We start from the raw sequence: 19,325 nt of genomic DNA, 5'->3' as shown, positions 1-19,325 counted from the left end.
AAAAAAAAAAAAAAAAAAAAAATTAACTGCTTTTTATTTTGATAATTCCATTCTTTTAGCTGTTTGATCAGTAGTGGTTCTTTTTTCTATTTTATTAAAGATATTTCCCTTTATATCCATAAGATGGTGCTTTATATGACAAAATTTGACATTCTGCTTCAGGTATTAATGGGATTAACCATTTAACTGAGTAGGGTCCTTATTTTAAATATAAGGCTTATAGGCTTCATAATATGAAGTGCTTTATAGATATGTATATAAATATATATGCATATATATTTTACATATGCATAAAATATATATATACACACATATATATGCATACACATTAATAAAAACCTTAAATTGTTAGTAGAGTATTAACAGGCCCTAAAGTATACTATATTCCAGATTTAGGAAAGAGAACACAAAGCCATTGTAGAAACAAATGACAAGACTAACTGGAAACTTACCAGAAGTAATTTACTATGTTACAAGGTGATTTTGGAAACAAGTAACTGATAAGATAGATACTGCTGTGTCATCCAGAATTAGCCAGTTAAAACGTTAATATATAACATGGGCATTATAACCCATTGAGAAAGTTTGTTAAAATTAGAAACAATGATGACTGACAAATGCAGACATAATAAGCCTGGTGGATAACTCCTTTAATCTAAAAAAAGAGCTAGGAATTAACAATCTATTAGTGTTTAACCAGTACCAATTCTCTAAGGAAAAAAGTCTATGTCTGGTAGATATAATTACTTTGTTTTCCAAAAAAGTTCTAAACTGGAAATCAAATAAATAAATATTGAGAAGTCCTCACAGGCAGGGCCCAACTTAAGTGAGTTTAAGACAGTTGATGTGGCTTTACCACTAACAAGATGTGAAGCTGTCTGAGATCAGTCAGCTTCATTCCATGTTCACCAAAAAATTCCTGAGTTTTAGTTTAGCTTTCCAGCTAAATTTAATAACATCAGGAAGAGGTTACAATTAGTGTTCCTGACACTAGAAATTAAAAAATGAATATTTAAAAATGTATATGTAAACAGCTAGATATTTTGAGGTCTGGTCATACTTTGATGAGATGAGTCTACATTCAACATAAAAGAGTGAGACCGGGCCAGGCCCAATGGCTCATTCCTGTAATCCCAGCACTTTGGGAGGCCTAGGTGGGCAGATCACTTGAGGTCAGGAGTTCAAGACCAGCATGGCCAATATGGTGAAACCCCGCCTTCATTAAAAATACAAAAATTAGCTGGGCATGGTGGCGTGTCCCTGTAATCCCAGCTACTCAGGAGGCCGAGGTGGGAGAATAGCTTGAACCCAGGAGGTGGAAGTTGTAGTGAGCTGAGTTTGTACCACTGCACTGCACTCCAGCCTGGGCGACAGAGCAAGACTCCATCTCAAAAAAAAAAAAAAAAAAAAAAAAAAAAGAAAAAGAAAAAGAAAAAGAAAAAAAAACAGTGAACAGAGCTCCAAAACAACTATACACAGAAGTGGGTACAGGTATGTGGCGCTTCTGATCTCCTTCAGCCCTCGTGTCTGGTGCTGGATCCCTTCAGTCTATCCAGCAATAGTCAGCTATCCTTTTGTGTCATATAAAATTCCTAATTTTCCACATAATGTTATAAGAAAATTTGGGAGGCACAGTGTAGTACTGACTCTGGTGTGTGACGCTACCGCTAGTGTGGCATCCTTGCACTTGTCTAATACTAACCAATTATAACTCATTATAGTTACTATATGTAAATAACTGTACATTCCCATTTTTTGATAAAATTAATAAACTTTTCCCTCATGAACAAATGAGAAAACTATTTTATAACTATCCTACTTATAAACTTTATATTAAATTAAATTTTAAGTTTATTTTTTATTTTATATTATATGTTCATCATGTTATATATTTTTATTTGAGACAGGGTCTTGCTCTGTTACCAGGCTTGAGGACAGTGGCGTGAACATAGGCCACTGCAGCCTCAGCTCCTGGGCTCATGTGATCCTCGATGCCTCAGACTCCCAAGTAGATTAGACCACAGCACATACCACCATGCCTGGCTAATTTAAAAAACATTTTTTTTTTTTTTTTTTTTGTTAGGGCAGGGCAGGGTCTCACAAAAGTTTTGCCCAGGCTTTAAAACGTTTTAAAAGAAGATTCTGGTAAAATACATACAACATAACATTTATTACTTTAACTATTTTATTTATTTTATTTTCTTTGAGATGGAGTTTCACTCTTGTTGCTCAGGTTGGAGTGCAATGGTGCGGTATCGGCTCATTGCAACCTCCCCCTCCCGGGTTCAAGCGATTCTCCTCCCTCAGCCTCCCGAGTAGCTGGGATTACAGGCATGCGCCACCATGCCGGGATAATTTTTGTACTTTCAGTAGAGACGGGGTTTCTCCATGTTGGTCAGGCTGGTCTCGAACTCCTGATCTCAGGTGATCCACCCGCCTCGGCCTCCCAAAGTGCTGGGATTACAGGTGTGAGCCACCACGCCCAGCCAACGATTTTTAAATGTACAGATCAGTGGTATTACATACATTCACATTATGATGCAACTATCACTACTATCCATCCATAAAATTCTTTTCATCTTGCTTGACTGAAACTCTCTACTTGTTAAACAATAAATTCCCATACCCCCTAGCTCCTGGCAACCACCATTCTACTTTCTGTCTCTATTAATGTGACTAGGTATAACCTATCTACTTTTATTTCCCTTTATACTAAGGGAAAGGATGAATAGATAGTGAATTGGCTAAAGTCAGACGTAAGAATATAGTCAGAAAGGAATAAAGTCTAGATATTAGACATCCTATTCTTCAACAACTAAAAAGGAGCACAAGTTAGAAAATATTTTGTGAATACCATATTTTCTTTTCTTTTTCTTTCTTTTTTTTTTTTGAGACAGAATCTCGTTCTGTCACCCAGGCTGGAGTGCAGTGGCACAATCTCAGCTCACTGCAACCTTCGCCTCCTGGGTTCAAGCGATTCACCTGTCTCAGCCTCCTGAGTAGCTGGGATTACGGGTGCCTGCCACCACACCTGGCTAATTTTTGTATTTTTAGTAGAGATGGGGTTTCACCATGTTGGCCAGGATGGTCTTGAACTCCTGACCTCAGGTGAGCCGCCCACCTCGGCCTCCCAGTGTTGGGATTACAGGCGTAAGCCACCATGCCTGGCCAATAAAATATTTTCTTTGCTCTTGGAATTTTTAAATAACGCTGATCTTCACTTGTCAAAATCCCTGCATTCTTTAAAGCCAAGCTCAAATACTTCCTTTCTGACAGGGCAACCTAGAGTTCTCCAAAACCACAGTGTCTATTCTTCCTTTGAATTTTCATAGCAATTTATATTTCCTTTAAAGTAGGATACCCAGGCCAGGTGCAGTGGCCCATGGCTATAATCCCAGCACTTTGAGATTATAGCCATCATGGGAGGATTGCTTGAGCCCAGGAGTTCAAGACCAGCCTGAGCAATGCAGTGAGATCCTGTCTCTACAAAAAATAAAAAAATTTAGCTCGGTGTGGTAGTGTGTACATGTGGTCTCAGCTATTTGGGAGGCTGAGTTGGGAGGATCACTTGAGCCTGGGAGGTTGAGGCTGCAGTTAGCTGTGTTCATGCCACTGCACTCCAGCCTGGGTGACACAGCAAGACCCTGTCCCAAAAACAAAACAAAAAAAGTAGGCTAACTGATTTTGCCTTATGTTATTGTTTAATAAGTTTGATCCTACAGGAGCAGCAGTTTTAATGCTGATGCTATCTTAATCATCATCACAGGCTCTTGCATATAGTCAGTAAACACTTCTTGAATTGACTACACTAATTTTCCTTCCAGGCAGGGTGTGGTGGCTCACATCTGTAATCCAGCAGTTTGGGAGGCTGAGGTGGGTGGATCATCTGAGGTCAGGAGTTTGGAGACCGGCCTGGCCAACATGGTAAAACCCTGTGTCCACAAAAAAAAAAAAAAAAATACAAAAAATTAGCGGGGCATGGTGGCATGTTCCTGTAATCCCAACTACTCAGGAGGCTGAGGCAGGAGAACTACTTGAACCCAGGAGGCAGAAGTTGCAGTGAGTCAAGACTGTGCCACTGCCCTCTAGCTTGGGTGACAGCGTGAGAGTCCGTCTCAAAAAAAAAAAATTTTTTTTCTTTCCAGATGACGTAGCTTTCCAAAGCACTTCTACGGAATCATGTCGTTCATATAACCACTTATATATCAATTATATAAACTTAATCTGCCTATCCAACATGTGCTAGCCAATGAGATAAAAACAAATCAAGGCCTGAACTACATCATAAACTCACCAGAAATCAGACACTTCACACACTGTACACTGGAGCTGCACAGTCTTACTGTTTGCTACCCTACTTAGAGTCTAAGGCTTTTTTTTTTGTTTGTTTGAGACACTCTTGCTCTGTCATCCAGGCTGGAGTGTGGAGGCATGATCTCGGCTCACTGCAACCTCCACCTCCCAGGTCCAAGCGATTCTCCTGTATCAGCCTCCCAGGTAGCTGGGACTACAGGCATGCACCACCACACCTGGATAATTTTGGTATTTTTAGTAGAGACGGGGTTTCAGTATGTTGGCCAGGCGGGTCTCGAACTCCTGACGTCAGGTGATCTGTCTGCCTCGGCCTCTCAAAGTGCTGGGATTACAGGTGTGAGCCAATGCTCTCAAGCTCTTTTTTTGTTTTAACGCTTACAATCCACTTGGCGAAAAGACTAAAAGCAGAGTTGCTAGTATATCTGCATTTTAAATAAGGTTTTGAGAAAATAATGACCACGATGTGAATCCTGAGTATATAAATATAAATTCTATTTTCCGAACAGGATGGCAGCAGAAAAGCAGCAAAAGAGTCCCATACTGCTCAGGAAGGAAGGAGGAAAGTTGTTCTAAATCAGATTAGAATAGCTCTATGTTTTTCTAAGAAAGAGATAAGTGAGGCTGGGAAAAAAGGGATAGCACAGCAAAAAGCTACCTTAAGAGAGAAAGTAGGTGATAAGTGGGAACGAACTGGATGTTTCTGAATAAAGAAGACTGAAGATGCCTGTGGCAGAAGTAGCACTAACTAGAGTCATTGGAGGTGAAGCTTTCATTCTCCCTATAGTTCACTTTAACATTAAAGTTCCACACCCAGTTTAGAGTTTTAACAGCTAAGAACGTAACTAAACTGGGGAGACAAATAACTGCTTTTTATTCTCCTCAGCAAATATTTATTGAGTATCTGCTTTGTTCAGCTGCTATGCAAAACAAAAGGAATACAGTTTCTGTCCTTAAGGTATTTACATTCTGTGGTTCAATTAGTTTTTGTTGGTACACTAAGTGCCTGAACAACAACTCTGCCACATGTGTTATTTCAAAGGCCAGAGTTCTTCTAAAAAAGGAACTTTTGAGGTTGCCTTCATATATAAATATCACATGTACACTGTAGAACATTTGTATACATACAAAAAAGCACATTAAAAAAATGTCTTGTCAGGTGTGGTGGCTCACACCTGTAATCCCAACACTTTGGGAGGCCAATGTCGGCAGATCATGAGGTCAGGAGTTCGAGACCAGCCTGACCAACATGGTGAAACCTCGCCTCTACTAAAAATACAAAAATCAGCCTAGCGTGGTGGCACACGCCTGTAACCTGCAGGAGGCTGAGGCAGGAGAATCGCTTGAACCTGGGAGGTGGAGGTTGCAGTAAGCTGAGATTGAGCCATTGCACTTCAGCCTGGGCAACAGAGTGACAGACTCCATCTCAAAAAAAAAAAAAAAAAAGTCAGGCTCTTATTTCTCCTCCTCTACATAATAGCACTGCTCCCACTCCATTGCCCAGTTAACAGTAGTTTTGTGTGGCTCGCCTCATACTGTCAAAGCATATGGAAACGTTCATCTATCCACCCATCCATCACTGAATTTAATATCGGGGGAAATACCTATAGTAAATACTTTCAGCCAAAGTATCTGGATTTAGAAATGTTTTCATTTTAGGTATAAAACCATGAGATTATAAAATGATTAGCTCTTACTTCAAATATTGGCATGGTAAATTCCTTATCAACAAGTTCAGAGAAAATATAAAAAAGTATTCTTAAGGAAAATTGAAAATATTCAAAAGAATAACTACAAATGATGCCTGAAGAGAATCACAGCATGATAGAATAAAAGGAGTCCAGAACTCATTTCATTATAACCTCCCACTTAATTTTATAGATAAGAACACACTGGGAACATGTAATGATTTGCCCCAGGTTACCTAGTCGGTTCACATTACTAAGTCTGCATTAGCTTATAGTCTTGATTTGACTTGTTTATAGTATTACCTCTTAGTTTTCATTAGGGCATAGCTGAGCTTGTACCTCTTTTGAAAAAAATTTCCCTTATTATTATTTAAAAATAATTTTATTGTAGAATAAAATAAAAAATCCAGATAAGCAAAAATAAGGAAGGAAGAACTACCCAACTAATATTGAATCTTCTTAATTTTATCACCACTCTATAACCTTATCTGGAGGTACTGGGGAAATCTTACTGTTACTCATGTACTGACTATAGTTGGTATTTCAGGAAATCACAATCAAGTTACCAAGCAAAAGCCAGAAATGTAGGTCAGGGTCAGAAGGAATAGTGCCACTGCCTGGAGCAGAGCAGGATCAGAAAGGCAGATCAGAGAGTGCTGACAGGCTTTAAGTATTCAGCTGTATCTTGCGGTTTTCATCTGACCCTATTTCCTATTAATGTGTATGTATTCAATCTGCTTTCTTCCTACAGATTATAATAGATACAGCATAGTGTCTGCCATAATCTCTGCCCACTTTCTGAGCAAAACTTGCCTAGCCGTAGCCCTTAATAAACAGTCCTCAGCAGCTGTATTTGGAACTGTGTGACTCCTGCTCACCATTAACGGCAGCCATTCTGTAGGCTGGAGGTCTTGCCAAAAAGGGGTATCACCCAACAAGAATAAGCTATGACAATTAGATTTTTAGCCTTGGAAAATACAGTGAGAACTACATTATAAGAGAGTAGATGCAGAAAGGATGTACAGAAACCTATTTCAAGACAAAGGGCTGTGAGCAAGTTAATGAGGAAGTGGAAAATATGAGTAATCAGAAACTAGGGGAGAAACAAAGAGAAGCTGATGTACTCCAGAGGAAAAGATGTATGGACTCAGCCGCCTTGTGTCCAGGCTAGTTAACTGAACCATCCTGTTTTCTCCCGCCTGTCAGCTTAGTCTTCATTACTGCCACACGTATCCTTAAATAATTGTCCCTATTTTATTTTTTGAGGTGGAGTTTCACTCTGTCGCCCAGGCGGGGAGTGCAGTGGTGCCACCGCACCTACGATTCTCCTGCCTCAGTCTTCCAAGTAGCTGGGACTACAGGTATGTGCTACCACACCCAGGTACTTTTTGTATTTTTAGTAGAGACAGGGTTTCACCATGTTGGCCAGCCTGGTCTTGAACTCCTGACCTCAGGTGATCCTCCCACTTTGACTTCCCAAAGTGCTAGGATTAGAGGTGTGAGCCACCACACCTGCCCAATTGTCCCTTATTTGATCTAAAGTGTAACTTTCATTTTTTAAAAAGGGAAAGTTGAATTATATAATCACTAAAAAACTCTTTCATCCTATTAATTTTGAGTAGCATTATCTGCATGTATAATAAAATGACTGAGATCAGAAGTTCTCATATTTGACTGATTATTACACTCATCTCAGGAGTTAAAAAAAATGAAGATTCTGGGGACTCACTGAATCAAAATATCACAGAGCAAATCTTTCTGGTTTTGAGTCTCCATGTTTAGCAGATATAAATCAAGTTTCTCCTGAGAAATGAAAGCATGATTGAGAAATGATTTGAAGTAAAACTGAATATTTAATAATGTTACTCCTATTTTAATTCTCTTGTCTTTTAATCTTGATTCTTATTTGTTAAAATATATAGTTTTCAATATTTCCTAATTTATTTTCTCTATTTTTAAAAATTGGCACATAACTGTACATATTTATGGTATTTTACCTGCTTTTAATCCAAATTTTCTTATTTCTTTTCTTTAATTTCTGTGTACATACATTTTAGCTAACAATGCATTTTAGTTTATGTTGATTGATTTCACACTTTATGAGGAATTAGAGCAAAATATACTATCATCTATAAGATAGGTAATACACACATTCAGAAAATGGATTAATGCAAATCCTTCAAGGCCTTTTCATAAAACATATTTGTGGAATCTATTCACTTCATAAATGTGAAAGGAAAAAATTAAGTAAAATACATTTAGTAAGAATCGGGAATATTAAAATTATGAGTTTTAAAATTGTACTTACAAAGAGTGTTGGTTTAGGTGTAAATATATTGTCTTCATGCTCTTTAGGTATATTCAAAGTCTTTGATTTCTGATTTTCTGTCACATTTTTTGATACTGTTTTAGTGAGAAGTAAGCTGTTCTCAGAATGTTTACTATGCATCTTAACGAGAATCTGTTTCATTGCTGCCAATTCCTGTTGATATATGAAAACAGAAGAAAGTAGCAAGTGTGATTCCTAGCAAGCAGACTAGTAATAGTATCAACATACTTTTAAGTAGAAGAAATAATTATACTACACTCATAAATTGTGAAAATAAAACAGTAATTACAATCATGCACATGAATCTTATAATAATTAATACTCATTTAATATGATAACTGACAATTACAACATTCTATAGTCTAGTGGTTTCCATGTTTTTCTGCACATTGGAATCACCTGTGGAGCTTCAAATATTGCCAGTGATGACTGTGTCCCAACCCCAGAGACTGTGAGATAACTGCTGCGGAGTGTGGCCTGGGCTTTGGAACTTTTTTTTTTTTTTTTTTTTTTTAAGATAGGATCTCACTGTCACCTAGGCTGGACTGCAGTGGCATGGTCTCGGCTCACTGCAGCCTCTACCTCTTGGGCTCAAGCCATCCTCCTGCCTCAGTGCCTGAGTAGCTGGGACTACAGGCGCACGCCACCACGCCCGGGTTATTTTTTTGTATTTTGGAATTTTTGAAGATCTCAAGTGATTCTAATAGACAAATTTGGGAACCACTGCCATAGTTACCTTCCACTGTAGATGTTCTATATATATTCACTAAGTAGACCATTTAAGCATTTAACTTGTTCTCTTCTTTCTTTGAAACTGTCCCATTTCCTTTGAAGTCTTATATAAAGATGGTAGAGAAAAAGAATCCAATCTTGGCTACTAGTCAGCAGTTGAACACTAAGTTTAATACAGATTCAGGATTTCTTTAGCTGTATTATCCCTTATCCTTTTACAAATGATAAGTGGGGTTGGTTGCAGCTGCCCTTTGAACTAAGCATTAGTTGTGATGAACTTTCTGAAGAGATGAAAATTTTCACCCGTTCTTTCTCCCAAGTGTATCTGTCTTTCATATCCATAGACAAATCTTTAGTACATAACACTAGTTAGTGGGTATTTATGATTAATTACTAAATTGATACATCATATACAAGTAAATGGAGAGATGGCAGGCTAAACTCTCCTTTATCTTTATTTATCAGAACAGAACAGTGGTAGGCTATGTAACAGGTAATTTTTTCCTCTTATCTTATTGTATCTTCATGTCAAAACAAAAGTTATGGTGATAGAACCATGTTCTGCTCTCTTCTACTAATCTGTTTATAGATACCAGCTCTGTGTTGGAGCTGTGTTGGAGCAAGTTCCTACAGGCTTTTCTCCTCTGGCTGTCATTAGTTCTATTTAGAACCATCTAACTTGAGTGGGTATTTTAAAGCAGTGTTGCTGAGTTTAAGCCATATAACCTTAATAGATTTTAGGGCCACGACAGGTGCCAGAATCCTTTCTCCCTTCTGTAGTAGTGGGCCTGGCTTGGCCAATGTACAGGAGAATGCCTATACCTGCAGACATTGCCAATCTGATATATGATTATTTGGGCCATTTGGGGGCTCTTTTTGCTTTCTGGATTATGTTGTTTCATTTATATGCTCCTCTACGGTGAAGTATATAATTATTGATTTGATGTCAAATGGGTATGGTGTGATGGTAGATTTCAGGTCCTATTCTACTTACCAAGATAAGTAGAAGGGAAAACCTATGAAAAGAAAAACTTTCTATCTGAAAGAACATCTCTTGATTAGCCATAACTTTTGTATCTCTGGCATGAAGATAAAATAACAGCAAAAATCCCCTCCAAAACAATCTAGCAGTATTCTACAGATAAATAAGGTAAAGGGGAGTTTAGTCTCTCATACTTGTTGGGGGAGGCAGGGAGGAAGGGCCAGGAGAGGAGGGAGAAAAGGAAGGAATCCAGAGTGTGATAAGCAGAGGGTTTTGGCCCCCAAGTGTCCTAGAGGAGGCCATAATTCTGTTTCTCTTTGGCTTCCCTCTGTTGTTGGTATAGAAGCAGTTACAGGAAACATATCATCCCTGATGTTGGTTAGGAGATTAGAAGGGAAATTCACATCTTTGCTTTACCTAAGATCATCCTGGTTTGGGGTGTTGTCACAGTACCACCTTTGTTAAAGTTACTATACAAAAAATATTAGCAGTTTCTGAAATCCAGGCAAAGAACACTTTAAAAGCAGTAAAATTCTGTAAAATTCTTATTAGGATAATACAGCTACAGTGGGTACCAAAATAACATTTAGAACACATTTTCAATTTTATTATGTTTGGCTTACATAATGATCCAATTTATATCTATGGTAAATTTGAACAAAGAAAATCCCACTTTAATTTCTTTTTTTTAGAGACAGGGTCTTGCTCTGATGTCCATGCTAGAGTGCTATGGTGTGATTACAGTTCATTCAAGCTATCCTACTGCTTCAGCCTCCTGAGTAGCTAGGACTACAGGTGCATGCCCCCGCACCCAGCTAATTTTTAAATTTTTGGTAGACATGAGGTCTTACTATGTTGTTCAGGCTGGTCTCTCACTCCTGGCCTCAAGTGATTCTCCAGCCTTGGCCTCCCAAAGTGCTGGGATTATAGACATGAGCCACTGCACCTGGCCAAGCACATGTAGTGGTACTATTTTAGTATGAAGCTATTAGCAAATGACACATCTATTCTTGACACTATTATTGGTTAAACTTAGGCTGCCTAATCTAATTCAATGAGCTTTAGTTTTATAATTGATAAAATGTAAGCTTCTGTTACCTTTTAGGATTTTTGCCAGTCTAGTAAGTATTTGGGTATGTTTATTTTGCATTCCTTCTACAGTGAAGTTAAGCAGTTTTTTTTTTTTTTCTTCCAGTTGATCACCTTGGCCCATTTTTCTACTGAGTGGTCATTTTCTTATACATTTCAAGGAGCTCTTTATATGTTAGGGAAATTAGCCCTTTGTCTTTAGTATCAGTGTCAATTTTTCCAGTTTATCTCTTACTTGACTTTGTTTATGACTCCCTTCTCCTTGTTTTTGTTATGAAGAACATTTGATTGTGATGTAGCAGAATATGTCAGTCTTTTCTTCTATGGTCCTCTCCACGTTTTCTTCCTATATTTTCTTCAGTTACTTTCATGGTTTTTCTTTTCTTTTCTTTTTTTTGAGATGGAGTCTCACTCTGTCACCCAGGCTGGAATGCAGTGGCAAGATCTCAGCTCACTGCAACCTCCGCTTCCCGGGTTCAAGCAACTCTCTGCCTCAGCCTCCAGAGTAGCTGGGATTACAAGCGCCTACCACCCTGCCCACTAATTTTTGTCTTTTTAAGAGACGGGGTTTCACCATCTTGGCCAGGCTGGTCTTGAACACCTGACCTTATGATCCACCCACCTCGGCCTCCCGAAGTGCTGGGATTACAGGCATGAGCCACTGCACCCGACCTCTTTTCTTTCTCAAACATATAGATCTTTGATCTGTTTAAAGTTTATCCTGGCTTATGGGGAAACATATGAATCCAACAATTGTCCCCTCAAGATGGCTCTCCTATAACAACATCAGGTACTGAATGCCAAATAATGTACTAAACTGCCATAAGTATATTATTTATTTATGGACTTTAAAACTCTGTTTCCACAGTCTGTCTATTTATGCACCCATGCCACACTGTTTTAGTGTTTTACTCTTTAATGACTGAGGTATTTTTCTGGCTGTATTACTGGAGATAGGCGTGGGATCATGCTAAAGGGAAAAATTAGAAAGAACTTTTTTTTTTTTTGAGATGGAGTCTCGTTCTGTCGCCCAGGTTGGAGTGCAGTGGTGTGATCTCGGCTCACTGCAACCTCTGCCTCCCGGGTTTAAGCAATTCTCTGCTTCAGTCTCCCGAGTAGCTGGGATTACAGGTGCCTACCACCACGCCTGGCTAATTTTTTGTATTTTTAGTAGAGATGGGGTTTCACCATCTTGGCCAGGCTGGTCTTGAACTCCTGACTTCATGATCCACCCGCCTTGGCCTCCCAAAATGCTGGGATTATAGGCGTGAGCCACCGCACCTGGCCGCAAGAACTTCTTTATTATATTAAGTGTTCATAGCCATGAAAGTACTTGAATATGTCTTGCACTGACCTTTTTTGAGGTAAATTGTCCTATCCTAATTGATGTTACTATTACAATGAAATGATCATTATTCATGAGATCCCAATTCACAAACTGACAAAGGTAACAGGAAATAAACCAACATAACGAGCAATAATTAGAAAACATTTTTGTTACTATGAAGAGAAATCCTTTGGTAAGATGAAATCAGTTTGAAGCCCTCTGCTTTGCTTCTAACTTGGTTTGGTTCTTATCCTGTGTCTGGCTTCTGGGGATTGGCTTCATCTCCTATTTCAGATTCCGCTCTCACTGTTTGCATTTGAGTTTGGCGTCTCATTCCCCTACCTTTTGATTCTACTTTCCTCTTCTATAACTATCATTTTTCTGATTGGTCTGTGGGTTTATTTGTAGCATCGTCTCATTATTTGTAAATATTGCTTACTGCAGAGAATGTGACTACAGAAAAGGAAACTGTGATGCTCAAAGCAGAATGTTTTAAGTACTAAGTTCGACTGGATTCTTTTTCTTATACTTTACTGCTCAAAAGTCATGCCATTGATTTAGGTTCCTATTTGTACTTCAACTTTCTAACAAATATTTTTTTTCTCTTCTTTTCAGAGTTTCTGCCCTTTTGTTTTCTCATTGATAGAAACAATGTATGCCTTTTTCCTTATTACCTAATATTATCTAGCCTCTTAATCGTGTTGTTTGCTGAGATCAATTCTGTACTGACTGCTTTTAAGACTGAAATTTCTTTTTATTGTACACTTTGGCAAGTTCCATTACTTCTTGCACTTCCCTCTCTTTCTCTCCCTTCCCCGCCTCCGGTTTTACCTCCCTTTCTTTCTTTTTGTTGAGACAGGGTCTTGCTCTGTTGCTCAGGCTGTAGTGCGGTGGCGCAAATATGGCTCACTGCAGTGCCTTCACTCCAGGGCTCAAGGGATCCTACTGCTTCAGCCTTCTGAGCCGCTGGCACCACAGGCACCTGCCACTGTCCCCAGCTAACTTTTTAACTTTCTGTAGAGACTTTGTTATCCAGGCTAGTCTTGAACTCCTTCCTCCCTCATTCTGTTTGTTATTTGATGGTATACAATGTATTAATGTTCTGAGAGGGCACTGGTGCTGTAAAAGAAGTGTTGTACTTTCATGATATTACTGCTCTGTCTTCTAAAATCAAATTTCTGAAAACTCTGATGCCATACTGATTCTTCATTTCCTTGTAGGTAATTTCTTTCTTGCGAGAATCTTCTATGTTCTTTGGCTTTCCATCTTTTACCTTTTCTAAGTTTTGGAGGGTTTCTTAACTTTTCCTATATCCCTCTATTGGCATTTTACTTATACTTTATTTCATGATTTTATTTTCACAATTTTCAAAATATCACCAACTTTTTAAGTTTTTATTTTTTGGAGACAGGTTTTGCTCTGTCGCCCAGGCTGGAGTGCAGTGGCACAATCTTGGCTCACAGCAACCTCCGCCTCCTGGGCTCAAGTGATCCTCCCACTTTAGCCTCCTGAGTAGCTGGGACTACAGGCATGCACCAACCATGACTGGCTAATTATTTTTGTATTTTTTTTTTTGTAGAAACAGGGTTTCGCCATGTTGCCCAGGCTGAATTCAAGCAATCCACTTGCCTTGGCCTCTCAAAATGTGGGGGTTACAGGCATGAGCCACTGTATCTGGCCCACTGATTTTTATATTACGGAAATACTACTTTTCCAAATATTTCTGAATAAATTAATTATAATAATTTGGAAGTTCTTTTCTGATCCAGAATTTGTTTTCCCTCTGGGAAAGGGGTCAGTTGATCTGTTTATTGCTATTTTTTTCCTTCTATGCTTTTCTCCAGTTTCTGATAATTTTGGTTGTGTGATCCCATTTATGAATAAAGGACCAGCTCACATGTTTTCTCTCTGCCGTATGGCTTTTTTTTTTTTTTTTTTTTTTTTTTTTCCTGAGACAAGGTCTGGCTCTATCACCCAGGCTGGAGTGCAATGGTGCAATTTCGGCTTACTGCAACCTCTGCCTCCCAGTCTCAAGCAATCCTCCCATCTCAGCCTCCTTAGCAGTTGGAACTATAGGCATGCGCCACCATGCCTGGCTAATTTATTTTTTATTTTTGTGGAGATGGGGTTTCACCATGTTGCGTAGGCTGGTCTCAAACTTGTGATTTCAAGTCATCTGCCTGCCTTGGCCTCCCAAAGTGAGGCTATTCATCTTAATGACACTGTTGAGTACAATCTCTGTGTACATGGATGCGATAATTTGTGCAGCAGGATTTACCCAAAGGTTCTCAGGCAGAAAGTAAGTTCCTTTCTCAAAATGACAAAATGCAGTGTTCTAATCTAGAGCCTTGTTTCATTCTGGCAGTTCTAGCCTATGCCTGGCACGTGCTTCATTAATTTAGAAAGTTATTTTCAAAATATTTTAAAAATTCTGTTTTAAATTTATAGAAATATTACTTGTTCATTGTAAAATTCAAAAACTGTAAAAGTGCCTTGCCTCAATCCTCTTTTCCTTTTACCACTTAAGACATTGATTGATTGATTGAGAGAAGGTCTCACTCTGGTGCCCAGGCTGGACTGCAGTGGTGCGATTGTAGCTCACTGCAGCCTCGAACTCCCGAGCTTGAGCTATTTTCCCATCTAGGCCTTACCAAAGCTCTGGGATTAAAAGTGTGAGCCGTTGTGCCCAGCTGAGACAGTGTTAAAAAAAATTGAGATGGGGGGGCCGGACGCGGTGGCTGATGCCTGTAATCCCAGCACTTTGGGAGGCTGAGGTGGGTGGATCACGAGGTCAGGAGATCGAGACCATCCTGGCTAACATGGTGAAACCCCCTCTCTACTAAAAATACAAAAAATCAGCCGGGTGAGATGGTGGGCACCTGTAGTCCCAGCTACTCGGGAGGCTGAGGCAGGAGAATGGCGTGAACCTGGGAGGCAGAGATTGCAGTGAGCTGAGATTGTGCCACTGCACTCCATCCTGGGTGACAGAGTGAGACTCCGTCTCAAAAAAAAGAAAAAAAAATTGAGATGGGGGTCGTCGCCCAGGCTGGTCTTGAATTCCTGGGCTCAAGTGATCCACCTGCCTCAGCCTCCCAAAGTGCTGGGATTACAGGCGTGAGCCACCAAATCTGGCCAGCTGAAACATTTCAATACTATTCTACAATGTAGTCTGATAAAGTCCGATATGCTTTTATACTTTCAGAAAATTAACAGTACATGTTGTAATTCTAGTATATCAAATACATAATAAAATTACCATTACTATATGAATGAACGAACTATTCATTAACATTAACAAATGAAGAACTGCATCTGGCCGGGTGCGGTGGCTCAAGCCTGTAATCCCAGCACTTTGGGAGGCCGAGACAGGCGGATCACGAGGTCAGGAGATCGAGACCATCCTGGCTAACACGGTGAAACCCCGTCTCTACTAAAACTACAAAAAACTAGCCGGGCGACGTGGTGGCGCCTGTAGTCCCAGCTACCCGGGAGGCTGAGACAGGAGAATGGCGTGAACCCGGGAGGTGGAGCTTGCAGTGAGCTGAGATCGGGCCACAGCACTCCAGCCTGGGTGACAGAGAGAGACTCCGTCTCAAAAAAAAAAAAAAAAAAAGAACTGCATCTGATTATACAATTGAAACTTAGAATAAAACTAAAACAAAACTAAGTATCAAAAACTATGTTGCAGTATAATAATTACCTTTCAAAACTGAAGAGTTAAGGGCAAGTACATTCTTGTGAAATTTCCAGATTATGATGATGATGATGATGATTGCATAAACAATCTCTATGAGAGAGATACACTGTTCTTTTGAATCCAAAAGCATGTATCTTGGATATTTAATATTAACTATTTGCATAAGTGGTAGCATATTAAAACAGCTTAGCTGTACAGCAGCTGCTTAACAGTATTGCATAGTTGATGTCAATAAATTGCTGAAAGTTGTAAACTCTGCAAAGATGTAGGCAAGGGGACACATAGATAGCATTTCTTGATGAAAATAACTTTGACAAGCATAATGCAAACTATGTGCTCCACTGGAGGTTAAATGGAAATGCTTTTATATAGGAATAAAACTGCATCGTGACTAGTAAGTCATATAAGTCTGTGCATCTCTCTTGAAGTAACACAAGGTAAAACCAGCCTTGTTTTAAACCAAATACATATATATTTTGGATATTATATATTTATTTATTTGAGACAGAGTCTCGCTCTGTTGCTCAGGCTGGAGTGCAGTGGCATGATCTTGGCTCACTGCAACCTACACCTCCCAGGTTCAAACGATTCTCCTGCCTCAGTCTCCTGAGTCGCTGGGATTACAGACATGTGCCACCATGCCCGGCTAATTTTTGTGTTTTCAGTAGAGATGGGGTTTCACCATGTTGGCCAGGCTGGTCTCTAACTCTTGACCTTGGGTGATCCACCCACCCTGGCCTTCCAAAGTGCTGGTATTACAGGTGTGAGCCACCGTGCCCGGGTTTAAACTTCATTTAAAAGGGTTTTTCTTTTCTTTTCTTTTTTTTGAGGTAGAGTCTCGCTCTGTCATTCAGGCTGGAGTGTAGTGGCATGATCTTGGCTCACTGCAACCTCTGCCTCCTAGGTTCAAGCGATTCTCCTGCCTCAGCCTCCTGAGTAGCTGGGACTACAGGTGCACACCACCACGCCTGGCTAATTTTTGTATTTTTAGTAGAGACAGGGTTTTACCATGTTGTCCAGGCTAGTGTCGAACTCCTGGTCTCAGGTGATCCACCTGCCTCGGCCTCCCAAAGTGCTGGGATTACAGGTGTAAGCCACTGCGCCTGGCCTTTTTTTTTTTTTTTTTTTTTTTGAGTTGGAGTCTTGCTTGGTTGCCCAGGCTGGAATGCAGTGGTGCAATCTCTGCTCACTGCAACCTCTGTCTCCTGGGTTCAAATGATTCTCCTGCCTCAGCCTCCAGAGTAGCTGGGACTGCAGGTGTGCAGCACCACGCCCAGCTAATTTTTATATTTTTAGTGTACACGAGGTTTCACCATGTTGGCCAGGCTGATTCTGAACTCTTGACCCCAAGTGATCCACCTGTATCAGCCTCCCAAAGTGCTGGGATTACAGGCATGAGCCACTGTGCTTGGCTGCGTATTTTTTTTTGAGACGGAGTCTCGCTCTGTGGCCCAGGCTGGAGTGCAGTGGCGTGATCTCGGCTCACTGCAAGCTCCGCCTCCCGGGTTCATGCCATTCTCCTGCCTCAGCCTCCTGAGTAGCTGGGACTACAGGCGCCCGCCACCACGCCCGGCTCATTTTTTGTATTTTTAGTAGAGACGGGGTTTCACCGTGGTCTCGATCTCCTGACCTTGTGATCCGCCCGCCTTGGCCTCCCAAAGTGCTGGGATTACAGGCGCGAGCCACCGCGCCCGGCGGCTGCGTATTTTTTTAATAAAGCATTTTATGATGGAAATTTTCAATGACACAAAAATGGAGGGGACAGAATACTGAGTCCCCAGTTTCCACTGCCCAACTTCAATGATCAACATTTTGTCAATATTTTCTTTTTTAAAATAGCGTTCCTGAGATATAATTCACATACCACACGGTTAATCCATTTGAAGTGTATAATTCAATAGTTTTTAGTATATTCACGGACACATGCAACAATTACCACAATTTTAAAACATTTCCATCATCTCAAAAAAAAAAAAAAACCAAAAACAAACCAAAACCCAAGAAACTCTGATTGCTTTAACTATACGCTACTATCATGCCATGCCCCTACCACTCTAGCCCTAAGCTGTCACTAATCAATCTACTTTTTGTCCTTGTAGAATTCCTAGTTCTAGACAGTTCACATGAATGGAATCATATACTGTCTGTTTTTTTTTTGTGACTGGCTTCTTTTACTTAGTATGATGTTTTTAAAGTTCATCCATGTTGTAACATCTATCCTTCCTTCCTTCTATGGCAAAATCATATTCCACTGCATGGATATACCAAATTTTGTTTACTCATCAGCTGAAGGACATTTGGGTTATTTCCACTTTTTGGTTACTATGAATAATGTTGCACTCATAAACACAGACACATTTTGAAACAGTGAAAAGTTTTGTGTGTAAATTTTTGTGTGGATACGTTTTAATTTCATTTGTGTATATACCTGGGTGTAGAGCTGCTGGGTTATATGTAACTCTATGTTTAATTGTTTGAGGAACTACCAGGATTGTTTTGTCAACACTGTTTTATCTATTTCCTTACCAGATTTTCCCCCTGATATATATGTACACATACTCCAGATCTCAGATAATTTTTCTTTTCCTTTTCTTCTTTTTTTTTTTTTTTTGAGATGGAGACTCACTCTGTCACCCAGCCTGGAGTGCAGTGGCATGATCTCCGCTCAGTGCAACCTTCCCCTCCTGGGTTCAAGCGATTCTCCTGCCTCAGCCTCCCGAGTAGCTGGGATTACAAGGGTGTGCCACCACTTCTGGTTAATTTTTTGTAATTTTAGTAGAGACAGGGTTTTACCATGTTGGCCAGGTTGGTCTTGAACGCCTGACCTCAAGCAATCTGCCCGCCTCAGCCTCCCAAAATGCTGGGATTAGAGGTGTGAACCACCGTGCCTGGCCTCAGATAATTTCACTTGTAAATACTTCAGTGGGAATTTTTAACAGATAAATATTTTTTAAAATAGCAAAATGTCATTATCCTATTTAACACAATTAAAAATAGTTTAAAAGAAAATATAACTTTAATTCCAAGTCATCCATTCTATACTCTAAGTGCTCAACAAGAATTTTAAACTACTATTAAAGCAAATTTAAGGTATCTTTTAAAAAAAGTTACTTTGAATGCAATACCACTATACTCCAAATAAAGGACAAAACAGATTTTGTACAGCAAAT

The 19,325-nt window shown here is 39.7% G+C and overlaps 1 protein-coding gene across 1 annotated transcript in view; it reads right to left on the bottom strand.

Moving 5' to 3' along the window:
- PIBF1 (progesterone immunomodulatory binding factor 1) overlaps positions 1-19,325 on the bottom strand; it is a gene marked incomplete at its 5' end in the record, with an annotated part of 241,996 nt that overhangs the window by 9,379 nt on the left and 213,292 nt on the right. The window contains one exon of the mRNA XM_017889428.1: positions 8,308-8,481. Within this exon, the coding sequence (XP_017744917.1) occupies positions 8,308-8,481 (174 nt within the window). The remainder of the gene's footprint in view (positions 1-8,307; positions 8,482-19,325) is intronic.

This window comes from Rhinopithecus bieti, unplaced genomic scaffold (assembly GCF_001698545.2).
Source record: "Rhinopithecus bieti isolate Rb0 unplaced genomic scaffold, ASM169854v2 scaffold_17962, whole genome shotgun sequence".
Lineage (NCBI taxonomy): Eukaryota > Metazoa > Chordata > Mammalia > Primates > Cercopithecidae > Rhinopithecus > Rhinopithecus bieti.
Note: the sequence above shows the minus strand (reverse complement) of the source record. Positions and strands in the feature narration are given on the sequence as shown.